This window comes from Podarcis bocagei, assembly GCF_964188305.1.
Source record: "Podarcis bocagei genome assembly, chromosome: 9".
Lineage (NCBI taxonomy): Eukaryota > Metazoa > Chordata > Lepidosauria > Squamata > Lacertidae > Podarcis > Podarcis bocagei.
In genome coordinates this window covers 81,056,888-81,084,111 of record NC_138134.1, presented here as the reverse complement: position 1 = coordinate 81,084,111, position 27,224 = coordinate 81,056,888, and the positions used below count along the sequence as shown (strand labels likewise).

At 55.3% G+C, this 27,224-nt stretch overlaps 1 protein-coding gene across 4 annotated transcripts; it reads left to right on the top strand.

Moving 5' to 3' along the window:
* On the top strand, nucleotides 1-27,224 carry DQX1 (DEAQ-box RNA dependent ATPase 1). 4 transcript variants are annotated; one of them, XM_081207037.1, is made up of 12 exons: nucleotides 1-156; nucleotides 1,759-2,119; nucleotides 11,419-11,612; nucleotides 13,208-13,583; nucleotides 15,041-15,289; nucleotides 16,652-16,751; nucleotides 16,987-17,145; nucleotides 17,234-17,425; nucleotides 23,916-24,044; nucleotides 24,156-24,346; nucleotides 24,662-24,852; nucleotides 25,978-27,224. In XM_081207037.1, the coding sequence occupies exons 2-12, from the start codon at nucleotides 1,793-1,795 to the stop codon at nucleotides 26,171-26,173; spliced, it is 2,304 nt and encodes a 767-aa protein (XP_081063163.1). In that variant the 5' UTR covers nucleotides 1-156; nucleotides 1,759-1,792; the 3' UTR covers nucleotides 26,174-27,224. The 4 variants fall into 4 exon arrangements, with proteins under 4 accessions (XP_081063163.1, XP_081063162.1, XP_081063164.1 ...); XM_081207036.1 differs by lacking the exon at nucleotides 1-156 and adding an exon at nucleotides 813-933; XM_081207038.1 differs by lacking the exon at nucleotides 1-156 and adding an exon at nucleotides 846-924.

The following is a 27,224-nucleotide window of genomic DNA, read 5'->3' as shown; positions in this document are numbered from 1 at the left end:
CCGGGGTGTGTGTGTGTGTGTGTGTGTGTGTGAGCTGAGCAGGGAGTGTCCAGACCCAGCGAGAGCTTCGGGGTCAAGGAAGGAGCAGATCTGTGAACGGGGCCTGAAGCAGCAAGGGGGCCAGTGAGGTCTGATGGCTGGCAAGACATGATCTGGGTAAGCAGTGGCACTCAAAGCCTCCCTCCCTCTTTTCCCGGCTATTTTAAATTGGCAGGAAGCCCCCGAGCTGCCCAAAGTCTCAGTCTGGGAGATGGCAACCCTTCAGCGTGCTCCTGACTGCAGAGCTCAAGGAAGTGAGCCAAGGAGCAGCTGGCACCGCAACGATGCCGCCTTCTATCTCCCTGCCTGCCTGCCTAGCTCGCTCCCCCCACCTGGCCAGAGTCCCGGGCGGCCCTCGCCTCCTGCCCACCTTGCCCAACGTGTCCCGGGCATCAAGGCCCCTCCGCGCCAAGTCAGCCAGGGCAGCGCATGATGCGTCTCTGGGGCTCCGCGCTTGGGGTGTCGAAGAGAAGGGGCAGCCACAGCATTCGGGGGGGGGGGCAAGTGGGCCACCCTCCCTCCCTCCCTCCCTCCCTCCCTCCCGGAGGCTCCTCCTTGCGCGCCCCGGGAAAGGCTGCAGCGAAGGGGCGCAGAGCCCGCCCTGCACGCCCGAGGGCGCCGGGGAGGGCGCCGGGGCCAGAGCTGCTGCTGCTGCTGCTGCTGCCAGCCCGTGCCGGCGCCGCCGGACCCGCGAGGGGAGAGCCTGCCTTCCCCGCCCCGCCCCGCCAGGTGTGCATGACGTCACAGGAGGCGGGGAGGGACCGGAAGTGCCGCTGGGCTCCGCCCCCCAGCTGGAGAACCCGCCGTCTAGTCCGGCGGCCATTGGCCGCTCGCGGTCACGCGCCTGCGCCCCTCCCCTCCCGCTCCGTCGCCTGCGCGGCGCAGGTGAGACAGGTGAGGCCCGACGGGGAGGGGGGGTCCGGGGGGGCGCCTCTCTCCGTCCCCGATCCGGGCGGGGCGTCGGGGCGCAGCTCCCGCTTGGCCGTGGCTCTGCCCGGGGGCGGGAGGCGCCGTCGGGATCGGGCCCCCCCTCCCGCCTGGGGCAGCAGCGGCCAGGCGCCCTCGGGGTGGGGGGGGTCTCCCCGGCTGCCGGTCTCTGCGGAGCCCCCCCCCCCCCGGCCAGCCGGCCTGGCTGACGTGTCTGGGGAGGAGGCCGGCCTGGGAGCTGGCTGCTTGGCTCCGCCCGGCCCTCCCCGCCGAGCCTGGCCTCCCCGGCTGCCCCCGGCCTCTTCCCCTCCCTGCTCTCCCACTCGGGGCTCGGGCAGGGGGGGGACCATTCCTGCCTTGCAGCGGGTTGGGCTGGATGACCCTCGGGGGTCCCTCCGAACTCCACAATTCTCGGAGGGGAGGTGGTTGTGGGCACGGGGCTCCCGTTGCTTCTCTCTCTCTCTCTCTCTCTGACCCCCATCCAGGGCCAGTGGGGGAGCTGAGGCCTTTCAGCTGCTCTCCCTTGGGGTCTGGAGGAGGGCAGGGAGCAGCCTTCTTCTCTGTTGCCCACCGGGCACCTTGGCCCACCTGGAGCCATTGACCCCCCTTTGCACCAGCTCCCTCCTCCCCGCAGGTCCAGGAGATCAGAGCCAAGAGCCCTTTGTCCCCGAGGCAGAAGCACCGCAGCTTCCCGTGATCTCGCATGCAGCGTCCCTTGGGTGGGCTTCCAGGGACCCCTTTCTGCACCCCTTCCGTCTCCAGCTCTTCTGACCCCTCCTCTCCTCTCGGCAGGTTTCCTGGGAGACCCTTCCTGGGCTGGACTGCCATGGCGGCAGCGGCAGCAGTGGACCCCTCTGGCCCCTTGGACCAGTCAGATGGGCTGAGCTCCCTCCTGGATGAGGAGGAGGAGGAGGACGAGGAGGAGGAGGGCGGCAGCGGCAGCCACACGGAAGGCCTGTCTGTGAGCGGCGAGGGCGACCTGGAGGTGAATCCTTATGACGGGCTGCCCTTCTCCTCCCGCTACTATGAGCTGCTGCGCCAGCGCCGGGACCTGCCCATCTGGGGCTGCAAGTTCCTCTTCCTGGAGCACCTGGAGGGCGGCAGCAGCATCGTCTTGGTCTCTGGGGAGCCGGGGGCCGGCAAGAGCACCCAGGTGAGGGGGCCCAGCTGGGCCTGGCGCCAGCCGGCACCCAAGAGAGGAGAGGGGGCTGTGCTGCGGAAAGAGTCTAAAATATTTAAAGAAAAATAATATGCCTGACAGCCAGAAGTGCAGCTACAGGCAACCAGGCAGAGGGCCTTCTCGGTGGTGACACCCACCCTGGGGAACGTCCTCCCATCAGATGTCAAAGAAATAAACAACTATCTGACTTTTAGAAGACATCTGAAGGCAGCCCTGTTGAGGGATGTTTTAAATGTTCGATGTTTTATCGTGTTTTGAATATTCTGTTGGAAGCAGCCCAAAGTGGCTGGGGAGGCCTGGCCAGATGGATGGGGTATAAGTAATATATTATTATTATTATTATTATTATTTATTCCCGGGGGTGGTGTGAGAGGCTCTCCCCTTCCTCAGTCCAGAGAGGCTGTGTGGGTGGCCTTGGGTGCTGTGCTGTCGTCTAAACTTGCTTGCTTACCTACCCAGGTGTGCCCCAGGCAGCCTGAGATTTGTCTCAGCTCTGATGCTCGTCAGCCTCTCCTTGACTTGGGGTTCCTGACAGAGAATGCACAAACTCTCTGCTGGCATAGATGGGGATATATCATCATGGGGTGCGGGGAGCTTTGTGACCTCAGCCCTTTTCTTTCTTTATATATATAATTTATAAATTACATTTTCTGCTTTACCATTTTAAATTCTCATTTTACATCCTTAAGATATCAATGACTTTGCTTCTTCTCTTTCCATGGTTCATTTTAGATATCATAAATTCCTGTATATTTTACAAAAAGCTATACCATTCAGTATTCCATTATTGCATCTGTCAAAACTTGTTTACACTGTTGAATTGATCTTAACGCTGCCCGTGTTTTCAGCTGTATTTCACTCCTTTTCCTCTTGGCGGGGGCTGGCTTCTCCTTCCTTGCCCACAACCAGCTTTTGCCCTCGGCGCTTGGGAGCCAGACGGGCAGATTCCAGGCAGAGCCTCTCCTGACACGGAAGGAGAAGCCGCAGGGAGGTGGACTTTGGCCTGGGTGGGGCGCATTGGAAGCAGCCTTCCTCAGCACGGAAGGACACCTGTTTGCCCAAGGAGAATCCTGAGCACCGCAGCCCTGGGGGCACCTGCTCACCTGGCTATCTGGTATTAGCACAGCAGGGGGCAGGGGGGAATCTGAGTGGCGCTTGCCCTTTCTCATTGAAATTCCTGCTGATCCATAGCAGGCAAGAAACCCACCTTTGTAAATTAAGGAGAGCGTGCTGGATCAGGCCATCACCCTGCTCTCCCAGGTGCCCCAGTGGGAGACGAGGCCAAGAGCACTTTCTCCCCTCCTGTAGTTTCCAGCAACTGGGGTTCAGAAGCAGACCCCTCACCCCCCAGCCATGGGGGCAGATCAATGTACAGAGTAGAGCTGGCAGAGGTGGCTCCCAGCAAGCAGAAGGGAAGTTCTGCTGGCCTCCCTGGGTTGGGGCGTTCCTGGCTCACGTTTAACAAGCCTCCCTGGGGAGAGTCGGCGTAGGCTGTTCTTCTGTGGGGTGTTGTGCCTGAGGCACTAATGTGGAATCACATTCCCTGCCTATGGCTTTGGGGAGGGGGGGGTCCTTGCTGGCAGCCCCTCCACCCAAGGATGACCTGGGCCTGCCTGTCATTTGGGGGCTGGATCCTGCTCATGTTTGGGTGTTTTCACTGGAGAAGGGAATACCCAGCAGGGACATGATGCCACTCCTCAGATGCTGAAGAAAAACGCTGGAGCGAGAGGGGAAAACATCTGGAGAAACTTTGTGCACCATTCACAGTGTTGGTGCTGACCTTTCAAGCCCTAAACGGCCTCGGCCCAGTATACCCGAAGGAGTGTCTCCACCCCGGACACCGGGGTCCACCTCTGAGGGTCTTCTGGTGATTCCCTTGCTGCGAGAAGTGAGGTTACAGGGAAGCAGGCCGAGGGTCTTCTTGGTAGTGGCACCCACCCTGTGGAACACCCTCCCAGCAGAAGTCAAGGCAATAAGCAACTATTTTACTTTTAAAAGACAACTGAAGGCAGCCCTGTTTAGGGAAGTTTTTAATGTTTGATGCTGTATTGTTTTTAATATTTGGTTGGAAGCCGCCCAGAGTGGCAGGGGAAACCCAGCCAGATGGGTGGGGTATAAATAATGAATTATTATTGTCAGGGGTTTAGGTGCAGAGGCACGGGCAAGGGAGGAAACAGAGAGCGAAGGGGAGGAGACAGAGGAAAGGATGAGTGATGACGACGACCCGAGATCTCCCAGTCTTTCCAGTGAATCAGAGGATTCACAGAAAGGAGCACCAGTGGCCAGGGCAAGGGGGGAGTCTAGGGAGGCACCCCAGGAAGATAGAGCCAGAGGAGACTCAGGGGGGAGCAGCTGGAGATCGGGACCAGCGTCACCGCCAGGAAGCAGGGAAGAGGAAAGGAGCCAGGAGGGAAGCGCTGGCAGCTCACCACAGGAGGGAGGGCAGGAGTCAGGAGTGGCCACACCTCCATCGGGGAGCGAGGAAACGGTTAAGAGGAAAGTGGAAGGTTGGGCGCGCGCGCCAAGTTCAAATGCAGAGGAAGGCGGCGCAGTGAGCAGCCCCGAAAGGGAACCGGGTCCTAAAGCCCGGCGCAAGGAGGCAGAAGGGTCCGGGTCAGCGTCAGAAGAATCCCGGAAGGAAGAAGCCCCGGGGGGTAGAGGGACCCAGAGGAGGACAGTCAGGAGGAAAAGGTGGAGCAAGGCTAGGATATTAAGTTGGTGCGCACGGGGCGGAGACTCAGACGGAGCCTCGCCGATCTAGCTAGTAGACGTAGAGTTGCAGACAGCAGCGTGAGAATGGAAACTGTAATTCAATAAAGACTTTTACTTAATGACCGCTGGCTAGCGTGATCCTCTGTGAGCTAGGATCTTGAAGCAGCTCTGACAGTAGGCTCCGTCTCCACATTGTGGGCATCTGCAGCCTCGAGGAGAGGAGAGAAACAGGCGCCCACTAGCGAGCTCACGAACGGCAGGAGACATGACGGCTGAGCAGCAGATAGAGGACCTCAGAAAAGCAGTGGCACAACTGAACGCCGAGGTTCTCGCATCCAGGAAGAGAGAGGACGAGGCAGCTGCCGCCTGCAGGGATCTCCAGGTCAGGTTAGACGTACTGGCAAAGCAACCACCCCGGCAGGAGGGAATTGGGTTGGCGAGACGGACAGGCGGGCTGCTCTCTCACTTCGATGGGAACCTGCAACAGTATCCCAACTTTAGAGCCGACGTACTGTGCGCACTGCAACTGTTGCATAAAGACTTTAGAGATGAACAGGAGAGAGTGGGGTTCATCATGTCCCATCTGCATGGGGAGGCGAAAGCATGGTTGCGCAATTTATGGAGAGATAACGATCCGGCGCTCCAGAATGCGGATGCCTTTATTAAAGCGATGGATGGGTGTTTCTTATCGAGTATTGACATTGATCTGGCACGGAAGGAGGTGCATGGGCTGAGACAAGGGAGGGCCAGCGTCAGACAGTATCATGCACGCTTTTTCGCCTTGGTCAGCGCCCTGGAATGGGACAGAGATTCGGCTCCTGTAAGAGACCTCTTTTGGGAGGGACTGCACAACTCGATTAAAGATGAGATAGCGAGGGGGGAGAGACCCCGAACCACCCAGGAGGTCGTTCAGAGGGCACTGGCCGTGGGGGTGAGGCTGGAAGGACGTCCGTGGAGCAAGGACGAAGCACGTGGAGGGCGCGAACCAGCCGGGGGCCCCTCCTTCTTTCCCAGAGAAGCAGCGCGAACGCAATCCACGCCTCCGCCAGGAGGAGGAGCCGAACCTATGGAGGTTGGAGGTGCAAGGGCTCAGTCAGCAACCAGAGCCCTAGCACCGGCAGCAGTGAAGGCGAAGCCTCCTAGAGGGACCAGGAAGTGTTACGTCTGTGAGCAGCCAGGGCATATGGCGAAAGAGTGTCCCCAGAGGCCCCACAAGCTTACTGCAGCCTCAGCAATGGTGACTGCAGCAACGCAGCAGGGAGGACCACAGCAGGGAAACGACAATGTCTGGCTGGAGGAAGAGGCACTGGGGCCCAGCCAGACGTGTTAGTGACGCAGTCCCCAGAAATTTTACAGCCAGTGAACCCCCTCCCGCCCAAACCAGTAGTGAGGCTCACAGCATCTCTCCAGCTGCCCAATGGAATCACCATGGACGTGCCAATCACCATCGACTCCGGCAGCAACGCGGACTTTATAGGGCAGGAATTTGTCGACAGGCACGCTGTGCAGTTGCTGCCGGCCACACTGCCCCTGCAGGTTGTCACGGTGGATGGCAGGGAGCTGCTAGGGGGGCAAGTGGTGAAGCAGACGCCACCAATGGTGATGCGACTTGGGAATCACAGGGAAGTCATCAGCTTCAACGTCACTCAACTGTCTGACACGCCCATTGTATTGGGTATGAGTTGGCTGGACAAGCACAGCCCAACGATGGCTTGGTTCCAGAGGCAGCTGGTCTTCGGCTCTTCCTTTTGTGCTGAACACTGCATCGTACCCAGGCAGGAAGGAGAGGAAGAGGAGTCACAGCTGCTGCTAGGCACACTGCAAGCGATTCCCCACAAGTACGCAGAATTTCTGGAAGTTTTCTGCGAGAAGGAGGCGGACAGGCTACCCCCTCACAGACCATATGACTGCAAAATTGACCTGCTGCCGGGGGCGGCGCTGCCTAAAGGGAAGCTGTATTCCATGTCTGAGGACGAACTGCAGGAACTCAAAGACTTCATCGATCATAATTTGGAGCGCGGTTTCATCCGGGAGTCTAAGGCAGTGGGGGGCAGTCCTGTATTCTTTGTTAAGAAGCGAGACACGCCCCAAAAAAGACTCGTAGTGGATTACAGGATTTTGAACAGTGTGACCAAGCCGTCGGACTTCCCCATGCCCCGCATCGACGACCTCCTGGCGAAGGTACGGAAGGGAAAGGTGTTCACCAAGTTGGACCTGCGGGGGGCGTACAACCTCATTCGCATGCGGGAAGGTGATGAGTGGAAGACAGCCATGTTCACGCCACTGGGTACCTACGAATACAGAGTTATGCCTTTTGGACTGCAAAATGGCGCTCACGTTTTTCAAGCATTTATGCATCACGTGTTGGCGGGACTTCTCTACAAGACGTGCGTCTGTTTCTTGGATGACATCCTGATCTTTTCGGAGTCGCAGCAAGAACATGACAAGCACGTCAAGGAAGTGCTGGGCAGGCTAAAGCAACACAGGCTCTACGCCAAGCTGGAGAAGTGCCAATTTGACGTGCCGGAGGTGGATTTTCTGGGCTACAAGCTGTCTGCCAAGGGGCTCGCCATGGACAGCGCCAAGGTTCGAGCGGTGTTGGATTGGAAGAGCCCACGCAACCGGAAGGAGGTCCAACGGTTTGTCGGCTTTGCGAACTTCTATCGCAAGTTTATCAAGGGCTTCGCGATGCAGACGGCGGCCATCACTGACACCCTTAGCTCCAAGAAGAAGAAGTTCATCTGGACAGAGCAGGCGGAGCAGTCCTTTCAGGCCCTCAAGCGTCTCTTCGCGTCGGAAGAGCAGCTGCTTCATGTCAACCCCAGCAGGCCGATGAGGGTGGAGACAGACGCTTCGGACAGAGCAGTGGGGGCGGTCCTGCTGCAGAAGGACCCGCAGGGCGTGTGGCGGCCGGGAGCGTTTTACTCCAGGAAGCTCAGCAAGTCCGAGCAGAACTACACCATATGGGACAGGGAGTTGCTGGCCATTCATGCAGCGTTCAAGGCGTGGAGGCACTTTCTGATCGGCGCCAAGCACACGGTGCAGGTTTGCACGGACCACAAGAATCTGGAACACTGGCGCACGGCACAGTTCCTGAACCAGAGGCAGATACGTTGGGCTGAGTTCTTTGCGGACTTCGACTTCCGAATAGAGTATGTCCCGGGGGACACCAACATCATGGCAGACGCTCTCTCCCGCAAGCCACAGTATCTGGAGGACGCAACACCAGCGGCCGCCATGCACATCTTTGCACCGACAGTGTGGGCGTGCGCCGCGGCGACCGTGGACCTAGAGGCGGTGCGGCGAGCGTTGCAGGGGGACTCCTTCGCACGAACGAAGATGGCAGAGGTGCGAGGGGGCAAGGCAGCGGCCGACGGTTTCCAGCTACGAGATGGCTTGCTCATCCGTAAAGGGGCCATCTACGTGCCGGGTGACGAACTTCGAGCCAAGGTGCTACAGCAGCTGCACGACGCACCCACGGCCGGGCACTTTGGCAAGGAGAAGACGGTGGAATTAGTAGCCAGGGATTTCTGGTGGCCTGGAATGAGAGGGGAGGTCGCAGACTACGTAGCGAGGTGTGACACCTGCCAGAGGGCAAAGCCGGTGCACAAACCGCCGGCTGGACTGTTGGAGCCGCTGCAAACTCCGGTCGAACCTTGGGAAAGGGTGGCTCTGGACTTTGTCACGGATCTGCCCAGCTCAAGGGGCAAGACGGCAGTGTTGGTGGTGGTGGACCTGTTCTCCAAGATGGCGCATTTCATTCCGTGTGCTAAGGTGGCCACGGCGGAGCAAACCGCCAAACTGTTCATAGACCACGTGTTCAAGGTTCACGGTCTGCCACGGTCTATTCTGTCCGACCGCGGGCGGCAGTTCATCTCGAACTTCTGGCAGAAACTGATGGGCTTCCTAAACGTCAAGATCAATCTGGCGTCGGCGAGACACCCGCAGACCAACGGGCAAGCGGAGCGAGCCAATGCCATCATGCAGCAGTACCTGAGATGTTATGCAAACCAACAGCCTGCGACGTGGGTAGATTACCTGCCGCTTGCAGAGTTTGCCTACAACAACACGAAGCACGTATCCACGGGCGTCACGCCGTTCTTCGCCAACAACGGGCGGCACCCTAGAACCTTTCCGGGACTGGAATTCAGGGGAGAAGGGGAGCCGCAGTCAGCAGATGCGTTCGCGTCGGAGCTGCAGGAAGTCCACGATCAGCTGCGGCGCCACCTGGAGCTGGCTAAACACGCATACAAGGTACAAGCGGACAAACACAGAAGGGTTGGTGAAGAGCTCCACGTGGGAGACTGGGTCTGGTTAGCAGCCCACGCAGTGCCGGCCAGGTCGTTGGCCAAGAAGAAACTAGGGCATAAACAACTGGGGCCCTACCAAGTCGAAGAGCAGGTCAACCCGGTGGCTTTCAGGCTGGCGCTTCCGGAGGGTTCCAGAATGCATCCGGTGTTCCACAGATCGGTGCTCACTCCCTACAAGGCACCGCACAGGTTCCAGGAACCCGGAACGGCGCCGAGTCCGCTCAGAGAAGGAACGGGGCACGCGGGAGTGGCACAGGAGGAGCGCATCAACGAAGTCACGGAGATTTTGGACTCCAGATGGGGGGAAGAGGGAGTAGAATACTTTCTCGCCAGGGAGGGCACCCCGGCCAGTGCGAACAGCTGGGTGCCGGGCTACGCTTTAGACGAACCTCTGCTCAAAGACGAGTTTCATGCCCTCTTCCCACATAGACCTATGCCAGCAGACTTTTTCGACGACTGGCTTTTCACGCCCACGCTTTCGGACAGCACGTTCAGGGGGTTCGACTCGGACGAGGAACCAACACGAGACGTCCGTTCCCCGGAGGGGTCACCCTCGGGATCGGTCTCAGAACCCTCGTATTGGTGGGACGATAGGCCGGAGGAGCAGTTCCGCAGGAAGTGGCTGGACTGTTCCGGCAGAGCAACGCCGCCTGGAGGAAGTGCGGGAGAGACGGACATGGACATTTTCGAGGACGACCCTGGTTTCGAGCACGGCGGCACAGAGATGGAAGAGGAGGTGACTGTCGTCAACGAGAGCAGAGAGGAAGAACTGGAAGAGTTCCGCTGGAGGCCTGCCACGGGAAGCGACCGATATCCGACGTTCGTCCCTTTGCAACAGCAGCCCCCAGTTCCAGCACCGGAAGGAGGGGAGGGGGGACTGGGGGGCTTCGAGGGGGGGATGGATGTCAGGGGTTTAGGTGCAGAGGCACGGGCAAGGGAGGAAACAGAGAGCGAAGGGGAGGAGACAGAGGAAAGGATGAGTGATGACGACGACCCGAGATCTCCCAGTCTTTCCAGTGAATCAGAGGATTCACAGAAAGGAGCACCAGTGGCCAGGGCAAGGGGGGAGTCTAGGGAGGCACCCCAGGAAGATAGAGCCAGAGGAGACTCAGGGGGGAGCAGCTGGAGATCGGGACCAGCGTCACCGCCAGGAAGCAGGGAAGAGGAAAGGAGCCAGGAGGGAAGCGCTGGCAGCTCACCACAGGAGGGAGGGCAGGAGTCAGGAGTGGCCACACCTCCATCGGGGAGCGAGGAAACGGTTAAGAGGAAAGTGGAAGGTTGGGCGCGCGCGCCAAGTTCAAATGCAGAGGAAGGCGGCGCAGTGAGCAGCCCCGAAAGGGAACCGGGTCCTAAAGCCCGGCGCAAGGAGGCAGAAGGGTCCGGGTCAGCGTCAGAAGAATCCCGGAAGGAAGAAGCCCCGGGGGGTAGAGGGACCCAGAGGAGGACAGTCAGGAGGAAAAGGTGGAGCAAGGCTAGGATATTAAGTTGGTGCGCACGGGGCGGAGACTCAGACGGAGCCTCGCCGATCTAGCTAGTAGACGTAGAGTTGCAGACAGCAGCGTGAGAATGGAAACTGTAATTCAATAAAGACTTTTACTTAATGACCGCTGGCTAGCGTGATCCTCTGTGAGCTAGGATCTTGAAGCAGCTCTGACAATTATTATTGTGTTAGAAGCAGGGATAAGAAAGCTAAGAGCCATGGGCTTCTGGAACCTAGGTGGTGGGCACCAAAACTAAATGTCTAGGCACTTCTTCTTTTTTCTCTTTCTTTCTTTTTTGCTGCCAGGCTGCCAGACCAGGCAGCAATTTCTTCTTTCTTTTCCCCCTCTTTTTGCTGCTGGGCGAATCAGGCGGCCTACAGGGTCTTTTGCGGCTGGCTGTGTGGGCTCTGCTCAGCCCCATAGTTGAAGGCAGCCATGCTTCTTCGGAGTTCCAGCTGCTGGAAACCACAGGAGGGGAGAGGGTTGCTCCTGAGCTTTCAGGTTTCCCTTGGGGGGGGGGGTCTGGTCAGCCACTGTGAGACCCGGGTGCTGGTCTAGATGGGCCCCTGGCGGGATCCAGCCGCCTGTTATTAGGTTCTTATAAGCTGCTCCGTGGCCTTCAAGAGCCTCTGCCCCTCCAGATGGAGGGTTCTGGGCGTTCTCCAGGGGTGCCTGGGCAGGGTGGAGTCCAGAATAGCACCACCTGGAGGGGAGGGGTAGCCAAGCCCCCCCTGGCCTGACCTCACCTGTCGCCCCTCCCTTCCCCCAGGTGCCCCAGTGGTGTGCTGAGCACGCCCTCTCCCTGCAGTTTGCTCCCGGCCAAGTGGTTTGCACGCAGCCCCACAGCCTGGCCGCCCTCAGCCTGGCCTTGCGGGTGGCGGACGAAATGGACCTCAACGTGGGCCATGAGCTGGGCTACAGCATCCCCTACGAAGACTGCTGCACCTCCGAGACGCTGCTCAGGTGAGGGGCAGGGGCGTTCCTTGGCCTGCCAGGCCTGCCTCCCACTTGGGCCTGGTGCAAAGGGAGCCAGGCAGGCCTGAGGCTTGAAGGGGTCCCCAAAGGTCATCCAGCCCAGCCCCCTGCAAGGCACAAATCGCAGCTGACAGGTGTCCACCCAACCTCTGCTTAAAAACCTCCAAGGAAGGAGAGTCGGCCTCCATCCGTGGGAGTCCTTTCCGCTGTTGGACAGCTCTTAGCACCAGAAAGTTCTTCCTGATATTGAGTCGGAATCTCAAGGAAATAAGCAACTATCCTACTTTTAGAAGACATCTGAAGGCAGCCCTGTTTAGGGAAGTTTTGAATGTTTAACTCTGTATTGTGTTTTTAATATTCGGTTGGGAGCTGCCCAGAGTGGCTGGGGAAACCCAGCCACACGGGTGGGGTATAAATAATAAATTATTATTATATTATATTATTATCTCCTTTCCTGTAACTTGAAGCCATGGGTTCAGATCCTGCCCTCTGGAACAGCAGGAGACAAGCTTGCTCCATCTTCCAGCTCTTCAGATATTTGAAGATGGCTGCCATACCCTGCCCCAGCCATGCAGAAGGAAAAGGGGCAGGGGTGGGGGAGCCCAGAGGAGAGGAGCACCCCAGACCCCCCCCCCAGCACCCAGCACCCGGTCCAGAAGGAGCCGTCCTGCTCAACCCACCCCAGGCTCTGGGTAGCCCCTAAAGAGAAGACTCGAGCGACTCAAGTGCAACCCTTTGGGCACCTCCCCCCCCCGCCTCTGGCTAGCTCCTCTGACACACAGGTGAAAGGAAGGCTGAAGTGAGGGGCGACCGTGGACCCACGGCTTCTGCCACCCCTCCCCCTTCTCCCATCTCTGGGTCACCCAGGAGCCTGGAACGGCAGCAGGAGTCAGCCTGGGCAGAACTGGATTGGCAAGTCAGCCGGAAATGCCTCATGGACAGAAGGACACAGTTGCTCATGGAGAGTTTGAGGGAGACGGAAAAGGGAGATCCTGACTAGCTTGAAAAGCAAAGGGCGGCGGCGATGGATGAGGCCCTGCCTAAGGAGAGGCCTCAGGAGCCCGAGAGGAAGCAGTGGGAGGCTGCAGCAAGAAAAGCCAACGCTCTTTTAGGCTTATTCTAGAAGGGTGGCGTCCAGATCAAGGGAAGTGACAGTCCTGTTCTCTTCTGCCTTGGTCAGGCCACACCTGGAGTCTGGTGCCCGATTCTGGGGACCGAAATTGCAGAAGGATGTTGACAAGCTGCAATGTTTGCAGAAGGGGCAACCCAGATGGACAAGGGTCTGGAAATCAGCCGCCTTTGGAGGTTTTCCAGGAGAGGTTGGGTGGTCCTCTGTCACTGACCCTTGGGGGCCAAAATCCCCAATTCTTTTATTCCCCAGTGTGGTCCCTCCTCACCAGCTTCTGCCATGAGGCTCTTGAGAGACCTGCCAGGAGGGACCAGTTATTGGGGGGGGGGGTCAAAGGGCAAGGTGGTCTGGAGTCTTCTGCCTGCTCAGGAGCTTCAGCAGGAGAACGGGGGGGGGGAAGCATTGAGGGCCCTGCCCCCCGGCCCCCGCCCACCAGGCGCCTTGTGGCTTCCAGGTTCTGCTCGGACGAGGTCCTTCTGCGGGAGATGACGTCAGACCCCCTGCTGCACCAGTACGGGGTGGTGGTCCTGGACGAGGCGCAGGAGCGGACGGTGCCCACCGACCTCCTGCTGGGGCTGCTGAAGGACGTGCAGCGCCAGCGCCCAGAGCTGCGCCTGGTGGTGGTGACCGAGCCGCTGATGGAGGAGCCCCTGCGGCGCTTCTGCCCCGACGCCCCTGTGGTGCGGGTCCCGGAGCCCAGCCCAGCCCCCCGCCTGGCCTGCAGGCAGCCCCTGCCAGGGGGGCACGTCTTGGCCGCCTGCCAGGCCGCGCTGGAACTGCACCGGCGGAGGGAGCCTGGCGACGTGATGGTCTTCCTGGCCAGCAAGCAGGTGGGGCTCGCGGGGCTGCGGGGCTCAAGGCGTCCATGCCCCCCTCCCTTTCCAGTCTGGACGAGGACCCAGGCAGGCAGAGAGCAGGAGGGGTCCCCCAAATGTGCCAGGCCTTGCCTTAACCCCCGAATGCAGGTTTTGGGTTTGGGGGTGTTTCTGGCCCTGGCTAGCTCTCCCTGGGGCTCAGGGAGTCTCTGCAGCTAGAAGGGCCTTTGACAACTGTGGCTGGTTCTTCACCTGCGGCTATTCCTGGACCAGGGAAGCCTTGCCAGAATAGTCCTTATTTCAGGACTGGATTCAGGGCCAGATTCAGGTTTGATGCTGCCCTCAGCTCCTGAAGGTGATGGGGCCCTTTCTATGTCCAGCTGTCCTTTGTCCACAACAAATGGCTGCTCTTTTTTGTGTTGGATAGATGCTCTATGGTCATTTATGCAACCAGCCCTTGCAGAATGTCAGCACCCTGTATATAGAAAGGAGCAAACCAGGGATATTTGAGGGAGCAGGCTAGCAGGTGGGGGCCATGACTTACACCCGAGGAGCCTACACGACACAAAACACGGTTGCTGTGTGTAGGTTTCATTTTATTTGTTTTTTATCTTATATTTACACCCAGGTGTTTTCCTCATTTAAATTTTTTAGGGGGCCCCAAGAGAGTGGGGCCCTAAGCTAGAGCTTGTTGAGCTTATACGTAAATCCGGCACTGACTGGATTACTGCCATGCGCTCTAGATGGAGCTTCCCTCGTCCTGGATTCAGAAGCTGCAGTGAGTGCAGAATGCTGCAGCGCGATTGCTGAGCGGAGGGAGGCCTTGCCAGCGTCCCACTCCTGGGCTCAGAGATTGCACTGCTTGCCCACTTGCTACTGGGCCCAGTTCAAGGGGTTGCTATGAGCATCTAAAGCCCTGAGCAACTTGGGAACAGTTTACTTGCACGTGCCCATTGGCAGAACTGAAACCAGTCCAGGTGCCCCTTTCTGCACTGGCAGAGTTTAGTGCGGCAGCTTCTGCACTTTGGAACTCCCTGCCTCTTGATACCAGGCAGGTGCCGTCACTGTCCTCTTGGGGGCACCTGCTAAAAACTTTAAGGTCTAGGCAAGTCTACTTAGTTGTTTTGAATGCTGATGCCTCTTAATTTTCTTGCTGGTTTTTAATTTTTTGCATGGTCTTACTGTTTTGTTCTTCTAAATTATTTGAGGTTTTCTACCATTAAGCTGTATATCCATTTTATGAAATAAAATGAGGTAGTGAGTTCTTGGGGGTCTTTGTGGGGGCAGGGGAACAATGTTAGGGTCTGGGGGGTTGCCTTTCAAGCGGGTTCCCTAAACCCCCGGGTATACATAGGGCGGTATATAAATTCAATCAAGAATAGTAATCATAACAGTTTCCTGGGGTAGGCGGCTTCTGGGCTGTCCCTTGAGTTCCTGCAGCTGAATATATTTTTCTCCCCCCTCCCTTGCAGGAGATTGACGAGTGCTGTGAGGCCATCCGGTCGGAGGCCCTGGCCCTGGACCCCGGCCTGGGGCCCCTGCTGGTGCTGCCCCTCCACCCTGGCGTGGGCCGAGACGTCCAGCGGCTGTACGAGAGCAGCCAGGAGCAGCCCGGGGGGGTCCGGGCACGCAGGATCGTGGTCACCCACTGGCTGGCGGACGCCGGCTTCTCCATGGGGACCGTCAGGCATGTCGTGGATGCCGGGCTGGAGCTGCACAGTGTGAGCCGGGGGGGGGAGGCCTGGGAGCCCCCCGGGAGGAGCTTTGGGGGGTGGGGAGGAGAGAATTGTAGTTGGGGTGGTCCTGGCTCCTCATCCATAGTGCTGTCTTCTGCAGCAATCACAGAAAGGTAGCGTTGAAAGGGGACCCACAGGGTCATCTAGTCCAACCCCCCACATTGCAGGGAACAGGCAGCAAAGGGTCTCCCCCTTTGATCTGTCTGCACAGGACTCCCCTGGGTCCATCTCCTGAGGTGGTTTTTTAATATATATAATAACTTTATTACTTTTCAATTACAATCCAATAATAGCCTCATTATAACTGTACCAATTTATAATACAATTATTAACACCAATAGTTCAAATACCAAATTATATCATTTAGATAAGGTGCCCCCCCCCACTCTAGAATTGATGGCTTAGTTATTTGCTTCATTTCTGCATTCCAAAATCTTACAAATTTCCATTACATTCCGGTCATAATAATAATCCCTCATACAACAACTGCAATATTAATAACTTCTATTCGTGTTGACACGTTAAATGACACTACAAGTGAGGCACTCAAACTGTATCCTTCCTCTTCCTGAGTGTGGCAGTTATTCTCTCCAGGATGTTTCTTCCTGTCCTTGTAAGATGTTGTGTCTTCCTTTCCCCCGGTTGTTGCTGTTCGCCATCATGCTTTGGGCGGAGCTGATATCCCATTGTTGTTCCAGAAATTTCTCCATTGCTCCGTCCCGTGTTTCGTTGTTTTGCAACTTTAACAACAGCTACAAAAATAACTCTGTCCCAATGAATAACCTGTTTTCACCATTTTCCCTCTCAGCCTGGGAAGAAGAGTGGTCTGTCAAACTGCAGATGACTCAGTAAAGAACCTGATCAGTTCCTTGGCAAGTTCACAGACTCCTTTCATTCTTCCATCCAACTGAAGATAAATGAGCAACAATACTTCCAATTAAATTAAATTAAATTCCAAGTCCTCTTTAGGGTTATTCAGTTCACTCCGTAAATAATAAAGGATGGGAAAGAGTCAGCTCTAAGTTTCCATCGTAAACCTTTTGCAAAATAGAGCTTCCCTTCTCCCCCCTTTTTTGCACACACAGTTCTATTTAATGTTATATTCCATATCTATAACCCGATTTCTTCCGTTCTCACTTGTACAAATATAATTTGAACTAAACATTCAGAGGAGGATTGCCAAATCATCAAAGTAAACTTTAAATAAAGAAACTGTAGGCTCTCTTCCCACCCCCACCGTCTTCTGCACCGAATGAAGTTTTATCTCAAATTCAAACCTTAAAGTCCTTGCAGTTGTTTTTGTCCTGCATTGATTTTCTGTCTCCTGACGTTTTCTCTCCTGGGCAGGTTTACAACCCGCAGATCCGAGCCGAAGCTCAGGGCTTGCGCCCCATAAGCAAGAAGCAGGCCGAGGCGCGGAGACTCAGGGCAGCGGGGAGCCCCCCAGGTAGGCGATGCCTCCTTCCCCAGGGCCTCTGGGGGCTGTTCTGCGGAGACCCTGGGTCATCCAGTCCACCCCTGCAACGCAGGAATCTCAGCTAAGGATCCTTGCTAGGTGGCCATTTGACCTCTGCTTAAAAACCTCCAGCGAAGGTTTTTGGGTGGGGGTGGAGAGCAGCCTCCTTCTCTTCCCCAGGAGTCTTGACTCCGCCCGCCTCACTGCCCCCTCCTGTGCCCGGCAGGGTCCTGCCTCCGCCTCTACTCGGACGCCTTCTATCAGCAGCGCCTGCCCCCCGTCCCTCCGGCCCCCATCACCGAAGCTAACCTCAGCCGCCTGGTCCTGCTGCTCAAGAGGCTGGACATCGCCGACATGGGCCAGTGCGACTTCCTGGACCGGCCAGGTATGTCTGGGGGGAGGTGGGGGGTGTCTGGTGGGGCCCCTGCCTGCCAGCCGGCCAAGCTCAGCAGGCCTCTCCTCTCCCTGCCCAGCCCCCGAGTCCCTGATGCAGGCGCTGGAGGACTTGGACTACCTGGCTGCGCTGGATGACGATGGGAACCTCTCTGAGGTGGGCATCATCATGTCAGAGTTCCCCCTGGACCCCCAGCTCTCCAAGGCCCTGCTGGCCGCCTGCGAGTTTGACTGCGTCCACGAGATGCTCACCCTGGCCGCCATGCTGGCAGGTAGGTGGAGCCCTGCAGGGGGCGCTGTGGGGCCTCCTCTTGCAGCTCCAGGTCGGGCCGGCACTTGAACTCGCTCCCCCAGGAGGCAACGATGGCCACCAGCATGGAGGGCTTTAAATGGGAATTGGGCCAATTCATGGAGGAGAGTTTTCGCCACAAGGCTCTTCTCTGGCTCCATCATTGGAGGCAACAAGGCTTCTGAATCCCCGTTTCTGGAAAGCGGGAGCAGAGAGCTGCAGTGGCCCTTGGGTGCTGCTTTCTCAGAGTGGGCATTTGGTTGGGCCCCCTTTGGCCTGATCTAACAGCCTGGGACTTTTTCTGCTCTTGTGGAACCTCCAGGTCCAGGCGCAGTCTATCTAGATCTCTGGCTTCTTGAGGGGATTTGGCAACTGTGAGAAGAGCATCCTTTGCTCTTCAGGCCCTCGTGTCAGACCCCCTTCCAGCCTCAGGTGCTGCAGCTAAGGCACAGGGAAACAGAACGGTCGGGGCATCTGGCCCAGCCGTCTGCAAGGCAGGAATTGCAGCAAAAGGCATTCCCTGAAGGGATGAGAATAAATGCTAGGAAAGGCTATATTTGTTAGATATTTGTTAGTTCAGCAGAGTGCATCCCTCTGCAGCTTAAAAAGAAGCTTAGATGGGCTAGTTTTAGCCTTTAAGTAATCCAGGATGCTTTAAGGCAGACTGGATTCTCCAGGGATTTCCCCCTTTCAAAACAATAGTCACACAAACAGTTTCTGTTGCAGAATAACAGATACAGCAGCTTTCTTCAGGCAGGCTTAAAATGATAATTCAATTACAAAAACCTACCTTTTTTGTAAAATCTGACTTTTAGAAAACATCTGAAGGCAGCCCTGTTTAGGAAAATTTTTAATGTTTGATGTTATATCGTATTTTTAATATTCTGTTGGGAGCCACCCAGAGTGGCTGGGGAGGCCCAGCCAGATGGGCAGGGTATAAATAAATTCTTGTTATTATTGTTGTTATTGTTATCATTTATTATACTGAAGTCTGGCTTAAAATGGTGTCTGAGCACTGGAGCTCAGACTTAGCAGGCCTTCTCACGTTTCTGGCTGGGTGGAAGGTGACGAAAGAGACCCGCTGTGCCCGGGCAGGTAGGAGAATATCTACCGCTACGCCCTGTGCCTGTCAGGGCGCAATGGGAGTGTCTCTCGCAGAGTTCTCTCTAGCAAACTTACAAGAAAGCGCTCTGAGCTTCAGCTCCTGTCCTGTGCCTCTTTGGCAAAATGTGAATTGTTGGTTTGGAGTGCCCTTGAAATGTTCAGTTTCTGTTAATTGGTTCTCGTGGGAAACTTGCAGATTCTAGCTTCTAACAATTAACTCAAGCTGGTGTCAATTTACTCTTGGCAGAAAGCCCAGGTCTGCTTGACCTAGAAACTACTCACTCTGATTGGTTAACGAGCAGCACTCAACTCTGTTATCTAGGGATTGCTAGCACAGTTTGGTGTGAGGTGTGTTAGGAGTTAGAAGTGCTGTGTATGGTTATGAGAGAGAGAAAGAAAGATAGGGTTTATTTTGCTTTTATTTGTATGCAGAAACTCTGCTGGTTTTTTTTCCTTTTAATAAATCCTGTAAATAGTTATTCTGAGTCTAGCTGACTAGTCATTACTGCCGCAACTAGCTTCCTCGCTGTGCAGGAAAACTCTGCTACGTTTGGGCTAAAGCCAGTAGGGCTATGCCTGACACTCCAAAGTTCCATGAGGTTATGGGCATTGTGCTGCCAGCCTGAGTTGTGGTGGTGTCAGCATCAACGGCGTTGGTTCCAGTAATTCCAGAAGTTGTTGTTCTCTGGCTGGTTCCTGACCGTGGTGAGCTGGTGACGCAGCGGACAGAAGGACAACAGCTGCAGCGTGTGAGTGCTGGGTGCTGTGGTTCCTGTTTTCTCTCTCGGTGGTCGTGAGTAGCTGGTTCCGGGTTCCAGGGACATCGCTCTCAAGATGGCCTCACAACCAGTTCAGATGGCTTTTGAGCGTCTGAATGACTCCAATTACTTGCTGTGGTCGGAACGCATGCAGGCAGTGCTGCAGAGGGATCGTCTCTGGCAAGTGGTGAGTAAGTTTCCTACGAAGCCTGATGATGAAGACCTCGATAAAGACCAAAGAGCAAGGGCCACAATTGTCTTGGGGCTGGAAGATTCCCAGTTGCCGTATGTGAGGGGAATCAAGACAGCTAGAGGTGTGTGGCAAGCACTTAAAGAACTCCATGTGCGTGAGACAGCGGTTTCCAAGCTGTTTATTCGCAAGGCATTGTACAAGGCAATGTTACAGCCTGGGGTTACAATGCAGGAACACCTACACAGTTTACAGTTAAAGTTTTCTGCGCTACAGGAAAGAGACTGTGCGTTAGACCAGCAGGAGAAGGTGGCTATTATTTTGAGTTCTCTCCCGGAAAGCTGGGATAATTTAGTTTTGTCTCTAGAAGGCATACAGGAGCGTGATTTATCAGTCAGTTACGTTACTGGGCGTTTGATTGAAGAATGGCAGAAGAGGCAAGAAAGGTTGTTGGCTGCAGAGGCTTCTACAGGTGGACGGTTTGGAAGGAGTTCTCATGCCGTGCCAGAGGTGAAGCAAAAGCAGCGTACCGGCGAGGAGTCAGCGTTTGCTGTTAGGCGTTGTTTCCGATGTGGGTCTTCAGCGCATCTAAAACGACAATGTCCGGAGTTGGTCAAGTCTCAGTTGCCGGTGCAGGAGCAGAGACGAGATCAGCAGCAGCAGCAGCGTAAAAAGAACTTCTTCAAACGAAAACAGTCGGCTCAGCTGGTGACCGGCGAGGTCAAGATTGCTGATGAGAAACAAGCGGTCTGGGTGGTCGATTCTGGAGCGTCTCGCCACATCGTGAATTCAGATGAATTGTTTGTTTCCAAGAACTCAGCACAGCGCAGCCAGGTGGCTCTAGCAGACGGAAGTACTTCCGAAGTGATTTCGGGGGGTGCAGTTTTTGTTCCTTGTCTTCGTGAATGCCTGCAAAATGTACTTTGTGTGCCGTCATTAAGGAGCAATCTGATGTCTGTAGATTGTTTGCTAAAAGCTGGGTTTAAAGTGTATTTTGAAGGAGACAGTTGCATTATTAAGAAGGCTGGTGAGATTTTAGGCACTGCTAAGTCAGAGGGAGGCTTGTTTTGGCTTAAAGCAGGATCTCAAGTTGCAGCAGTAGTCAGTAAATCTCAGCCTGCAGTGAATAACAAAGCTATACATGACAACTGTGTGCACTTATTGCATAGGAAAATGGGGCATGCTTGCTGGAAAAGTGTACTAAAAATGTCTGAATTGGCTGATGGGGGTAATTTAAAGAGTTGTAACAAGTACCTTGATTGTAATGTGTGTAAAAAGGTTAAAACCCACAGAGTCTCTTACCCCAGAAGTGACAGAGTTAGTGAGTCACCGCTACAGCTGGTTCACATGGATGTAATTGGTCCATTTGCTGTAAGCAGGGGTGGATCGCGTTTTTCACTAACAATTGTGGATGACGCCACGCGTTATTCTTGGGTTTTCCCATGAAGAATAAGGGTGACGTGTTCACTAAGTTTAAAGGCTGGGTGGCATCTGTGGAAAGATTTCTGTCTGTTAAGCTCAAAAGGATTCAGACGGACAGAGGTGGCGAATTTATGTCAAATGCCTTTAAAGATTGGTTACAAAAGCGTGGCATTGGGCATAGAAAAACGAATGTTTTTTCCCCTGAGGAGAATGGCGTTGCAGAGCGGAAAAACAGATCTTTACAAGATATGATGTTTGCCATGCTTGATGATGCTGATTTGCCCATGTCTTATTGGGGGGAGAGCATGCTCACCGCGTGTTATCTCCAAAATAGGCTCTTTCATCAAACAATAGGTACAACCCCGTACTTTAAATTGTTTCAGAAAAAACCTAAAATTGACCATTTGCATGTGTTTGGATCAAAAGCCTGGGTATTAATTCCGAAACAAATGAGGAAGAAGGGAGATCCTAAGACCAAACAGCTAGTGTTTGTGGGTTACCAGGAGCTGGGAAAAGGTTTCCGCTTTGCTGAAGGGACGAATGGCATTGTGATCTCCAGGAATGCCAGTTTTTGTGAACATAGTGGCTGGGAGAGACTACATGCCAATACTGAGGTTTGGTTTGAACCTTCCCAGGAGCTTCATGACTCTGAAGGTAGACACAGAGAGTCAGAGTCTGAGGGGGAGGAAAGTCCAGATAAGAGCTCTCAAGAAAGTGGAGTTAGTCAGAGACCAGTTGCTAAGCAACAAAAGAGAGGTCGTAGTTCTGAGGAGGAAAGTGGGTCAGAAGAAAAATTTTCTCCCAGAAGATCTAAAAAACAAAACAAAGGAGTGCCTCCGGTGCGTTTTTCTCCTGATACTGCAAATGTGTTTAGTGTAATTGCAGAACCCAAGAGTTTTCAGGAGGTGTTAAAGTTACCAAAAGAGGAGGCAGAGCGCTGGAAACAGGCAATGGAGGAAGAGATGTCCTCTCTGAATGAGCACAAGGTTTTTACACCAGTAGCAGCGCCTGAGGGGGCAAAGATTGTAGGCTGCAGGTGGGTGTACAAACTTAAACCTCTGGTGACAGGAGAGTACAAATACAAAGCTCGTTTAGTGGCTCAAGGATATTCTCAGAGGCCTGGAAAAGATTATGACGAGACTTTTTCCCCAACTGCTAAGGGGGACAGTGTAAGGCTGATTCTAACGCTTGGAGCAAAGAGAAAACTCCTGTTAAACCATTTTGACATTCAGACTGCATATTTACATGCATCAATATCAGAAGACCTGTATCTAGCTGAACCGCCTGGTTATGAGACAGGTTCCAATAGAGTGTTGAAATTAAACAAAGCTCTATACGGTCTCAAACAGGCTGCAAGATCTTGGAACAGATGTTTCCATGAGGCCTTAGTGTCATTTGGTTTTAAGCAGAGTACAGCTGACAATTGTGTTTATGTACGTGGTACAGGCAGTGATCAAGAGTTTTGTCTGATTTATGTAGATGATGTTTTGTATGCCTGTAAAACAGATAAACAAACTAAAAGGTTTGCCAAGCAATTGTCTAGTAAGTTCAAAGTGAAGGACTTAGGCCCGGTTAGGACATATCTAGGGTTGGAAGTGTGCTGGGCCCAAGATGGCAGCTGCCTAATTAGTCAGCAGAACAAAGTTAAACAACTACTGACTACATACAGGATGCAGGATTGCAAAGGGGCAGCGGTGCCTATGGATCCAGGTTTCATAAAAACACTCCATATAGATGAGAGTCCTGAATTTGAACATCCTGATGTATATCACTCTGTAATTGGAAGTTTATTGTATATAGCACAGTGGTCCAGACCTGATATTAGCTATGCAGTAGGCATATTAAGTAGATTGGTCTCAAAACCCACACTAAATGCCTGGAAAGGGGTAAAACAAGTTCTGAGGTATCTCAAACAGACAATTGGCTATATGTTACAATTAAATTCTTCAGAGGATGAAATGTTGAGTTGCTACTGTGATAGTGACTGGGGAAATTTGCCGGATAGAAAATCTGTCACAGGACTAGTCATAATGGTCGGTGGAGCTTTAATCAGCTGGCGGTCACGCAAGCAAGACGTTGTAAGTGTGTCATCAACAGAATCAGAGTATGCTGCATTGAGTGAATTGTGCAACGAGGTGATTTATTTCAAGCATTTGTTAGCAGATTTAAATGTAAATTGTGGAGAACCAGTACAAGTTTACATTGATAATCAAGCTTGTATAACCTTAAGTAAAACAGAGGGTTTCAAATCGCGTTCCAAACATATCTCTGTAAAATACCAAAATGTACGTTGCTGTGTACAAGACAATGTAATCACCTGTACTTATGTGTCAAGTGAAGAAAATGTAGCAGATGTGTTAACTAAACCATTGACAAAGGTAAAGAACAAGCGAATGTGCAAGGGTTTAGGTTTGCTGGAAAAATAATCTCCTACATGGGTGTATTTGGAGTTAATTGTTCAGCAGAATCTGTGAGGGGGTGTTCAGTTTCTGTTAATTGGTTCTCGTGGGAAACTTGCAGATTCTAGCTTCTAACAATTAACTCAAGCTGGTGTCAATTTACTCTTGGCAGAAAGCCCAGGTCTGCTTGACCTAGAAACTACTCACTCTGATTGGTTAACGAGCAGCACTCAACTCTGTTATCTAGGGATTGCTAGCACAGTTTGGTGTGAGGTGTGTTAGGAGTTAGAAGTGCTGTGTATGGTTATGAGAGAGAGAAAGAAAGATAGGGTTTATTTTGCTTTTATTTGTATGCAGAAACTCTGCTGGTTTTTTTTTCCTTTTAATAAATCCTGTAAATAGTTATTCTGAGTCTAGCTGACTAGTCATTACTGCCGCAACTAGCTTCCTCGCTGTGCAGGAAAACTCTGCTACGTTTGGGCTAAAGCCAGTAGGGCTATGCCTGACACTCCAAAGTTCCATGATGAAATACCCCACATTCCCCAAGGTGGCAGGCGATGGTGGCAGGGATCTCACTGGCTCTTCCCCCCCCCCCCGCAGCCTGGCCCTGCTTCCTGGCTCCAGAGGGGGTGCGCTGGGAGGAGGCCCTGGCAGCCCGGCAGCGGAGTCTTCTGCACCCGGCGGGGGACCACTTCACCCTCATCAACGTCTTCAATGCCTTCCAGCAGCGTGAGTTTGCGGAGGAAGCGGGAGGGACCAGGGCGGGAAGGGAGCCTTGCTGGGGCCCCCTCTCGAGGGGCGCAGCCAGGAGAGGCACCCACACCCTCCCTCCCTCCCCAGAGAGCGACCCGGAGAGCTGGTGCCGGAAGCACGCGGTGAGCGAGGCGGCCCTGCGGCTGGCGGGGGCCGTGCGGGCAGAGCTGCTGGAGGTCATGCAGCGCATCGAGCTGCCCGTCTCCCCGCCGGCCTTTGGCAGCGACAGCAACGTCCAGCGCCTGACGCAGGCCCTCATCTCGGGCTTCTTCCTCAAGGTACGGCTGCTGCCTCAAGGCCTGCGTGGCCGGGAAGCACAAGGCAGCTCTGGGCTGGGAGAGCCCCGCAGAAGGCTGGCCCTCAAGCAGCCAGGAAGGGGGTCCAGGGGGGGCAGGCAGGGAGGCTGCAGCCCAGGCTGAGAGCCTTGGTTATCTCTGAGCCCAGAGTCCCTCTAAGTTGGGGGGCTCCACTCTGCACCCCATCTATTGGCTAGACATCTCCCTGGGACTGCCTGCAATCTCTCCCTGCCTGGGCCCTGGGGAAAGGGATGGATCCGTCCCTTCTTGAGCCTCTGCTTCCCCTCCTGCTTCCAGGTGGCCCGCGACATTGACGGCTCCGGCAACTACCTGCTGCTGACCCACAAGCACGTGGCCCAGCTGCCCCCCGGCTGCTGCTACCGGCTGCGCCGCCCGCCCCCCCGCCCGCCTCCCTGGGTGCTCTACCACGAGTTCACCATCTCTCAGGACAACTGCCTCAGCATCGTCTCCGAGATCCAGCCAGAGATGTGAGCATCGGGGGGGGGGGCTGGGGGGGCAGGGCTGTCGACGCCACTCCTTGGCCATGAGGACTAGGACCTTGGCTTTTGAGAGCGGGTGGGACTGTAGGCCGTGGGCCAGCTCCACAGGGATGCCTCAGCGCTGCCTTGACTTTAGAGGAGGACTGGAAAGAGCTCCTGATGGCTCTGCTCTGCCTCCGCAGCTGGAGGCAAAAATGCTTCTGAATCCCGTTGCTGGAAACTGCAGGGGGGCAGAGTCAGTCCTGCTTGCGGGGTTCCCTTGGGGGGCCTCTGGCCGGCCACTGGGCTAGGTGGGCGTCCCCTGTGGACTGAGACAGCAGCCAAGCTCTTCTGGCCTTCTTGTGGAGCCTCCAGGCCCAGAGGCAGTCTATCTCAACTCCTAGTTTATTTGGGGTATTTGACCGCTGAGAGACCAGGATGCTGGACTAGATGGGCCCCGTATGGCAAGGGGGGCTTATGCAGGGTGGGGTGGTAATAATCATAATTTCCCCCACTCTGGACGGCTCCCAACAGAATCTTTAAAAGACGATAAAACATCATTAAAAACTTCCCTAAACAGGGCTGCCTTCAGATGTCTTCTAAAAGTTAGATAGTTGTTTATTTCCTTGACATCTGAAGGGAGGGCGTTCCACAGGATGGGTGCCACTACCAAGAAGGCCCTCTGCCTGGTTCCCTGTAATCTCTAAGCAAACCACCAGAAGGCCCTCGGCGCTGGAACTCAGTGTACGGGATGGATGATGGGGGTGGAGACGCTCCTTCAGGTCTACTGGGCCAAGACCGTTTAGGGCAGCCTTCCTCAACCTCGGCCCTCCAGATGTTTTTGCCCTACAACTCCCACGATCCCTAGCTTGCAGGACCAGTTGTCAGGGATGATGGGAATTGTAGTCTCAAAACATCTGGAGGGCTGAGGTTGAGGAAGCCTGGTTTAGGGCTTTCAAGGTCAGCACCAACACTTTGAATGGTGCTCAGAAACATAGTGGGAGCCAATGTAGGTCTTTCAGGACCGGTGTTATGTGGTCTTGGTGGCCGCTCCCAGTCACCAGTCCAGCTGCTGAATTCTGGTAGACTGTGTCTGTTCCTGCCCTCCCTCAACTGGGTGCTTTCTCCCTGCAGGCTGGCAGAGCTGGCACCCCAGTACTACCTGAGCAACTTGCCCCCCAGCGAGAGCCGGGAGCTGCTCCTGGAGCTGCGTGAGAAGCTGGCAGGGGCCTCGGAGTTGCCGTCTCCGCCTCCATCCCCGCTGCAGGACGAGGGGCCTCAGGCACCCAGAGCTGGCGAGGACACAGAGGACACCTGCGTTCTGCAATGAGCCCAGCAGGAGCACCGCTGGGTCCGGATTAAGCCCAGGCCCTGGAGGAATCCTGTTCCCAGGGTCAGAGGAGGGTTCCAGGCCTGGAGCAGCAGCAGCAGCAGCAGCAGCACTGGCCGCTGCTGTCCTTGGGTGGCAACGCCTGCTGCCCCTTGAGGCCAGAGCCCCTGGCATTCCCTGGGCATGGGAGAGGGTGGGCAGGGGGCCCAGGAGGCAGGTCCTGCTGTACTTTTGCTGTTGGGCACTCTGGGGCAGACTGTGGGGAGCCTGGCTGCTCTTTCCGGGACCCCCCAGAGGCTGGTGTCAGCCAGGTGGCGCAGCGGAGGGCGGGGGTGGCATGGCCTTATGGGTGGAGGTGTGCCGTGGGCTCAGGGCTCCACTTCCCCCCGGCTTCTCATTGGCAAAGGTGGCAGAACCCCAGGCAGACGGTCAGGTCTGCAGAGGCAAGGCCAGGCTGGAGGTGGGGCAGGGGTGTCTCCTTGTGGGTCCTTGCTCCCCCCCCCCTTGCTGGGGAGTGGGCAGCAGTGGGGTCAGTGGGTCTGGGCAGAGCTTCATTCTCACTTGTAGCAGGAGACTTTGCTCTTCCTCCCCCCTTGCCACGCAAGCCGTGCACCTGGGAGCTGTTGGGGGGGGGCTCCTCTTGGAGGCTCCCCACAGCCATGGGGCAGCTTTAGCAGAGGGTGATGCCCTGCCCCCTTGTTTTGGGACTCTTAGGGTTGGCTCTTCCTGAAGTCTTTTCTTAGCTCTCTGCTTTTACTGCTGCCTTATTTTGGGGGGGGGGGCAAGATGGCCCTTGAGTGGCTGCTGAGCTTTTTACGGACTCTTTGCACCAGGGGAGCGGGTGGGTGTCTCTCTCAGTGGCGGCCACAATCCTTATCCGCAAACGTTGCTCCCGAACTGTTAACTTTAGAGAGGCTGCTTGGGATCGGGGCAGCCCTGTCTTCTGTCAGTGCCATTTGTGGGGTGCCTGGCACCTGGCGCCCCCACCTTGATTCTTTCTGGCCTAGAATGTGGTTCACCAAGCAGAAGAATTAAAAGATACCTCTGGAAA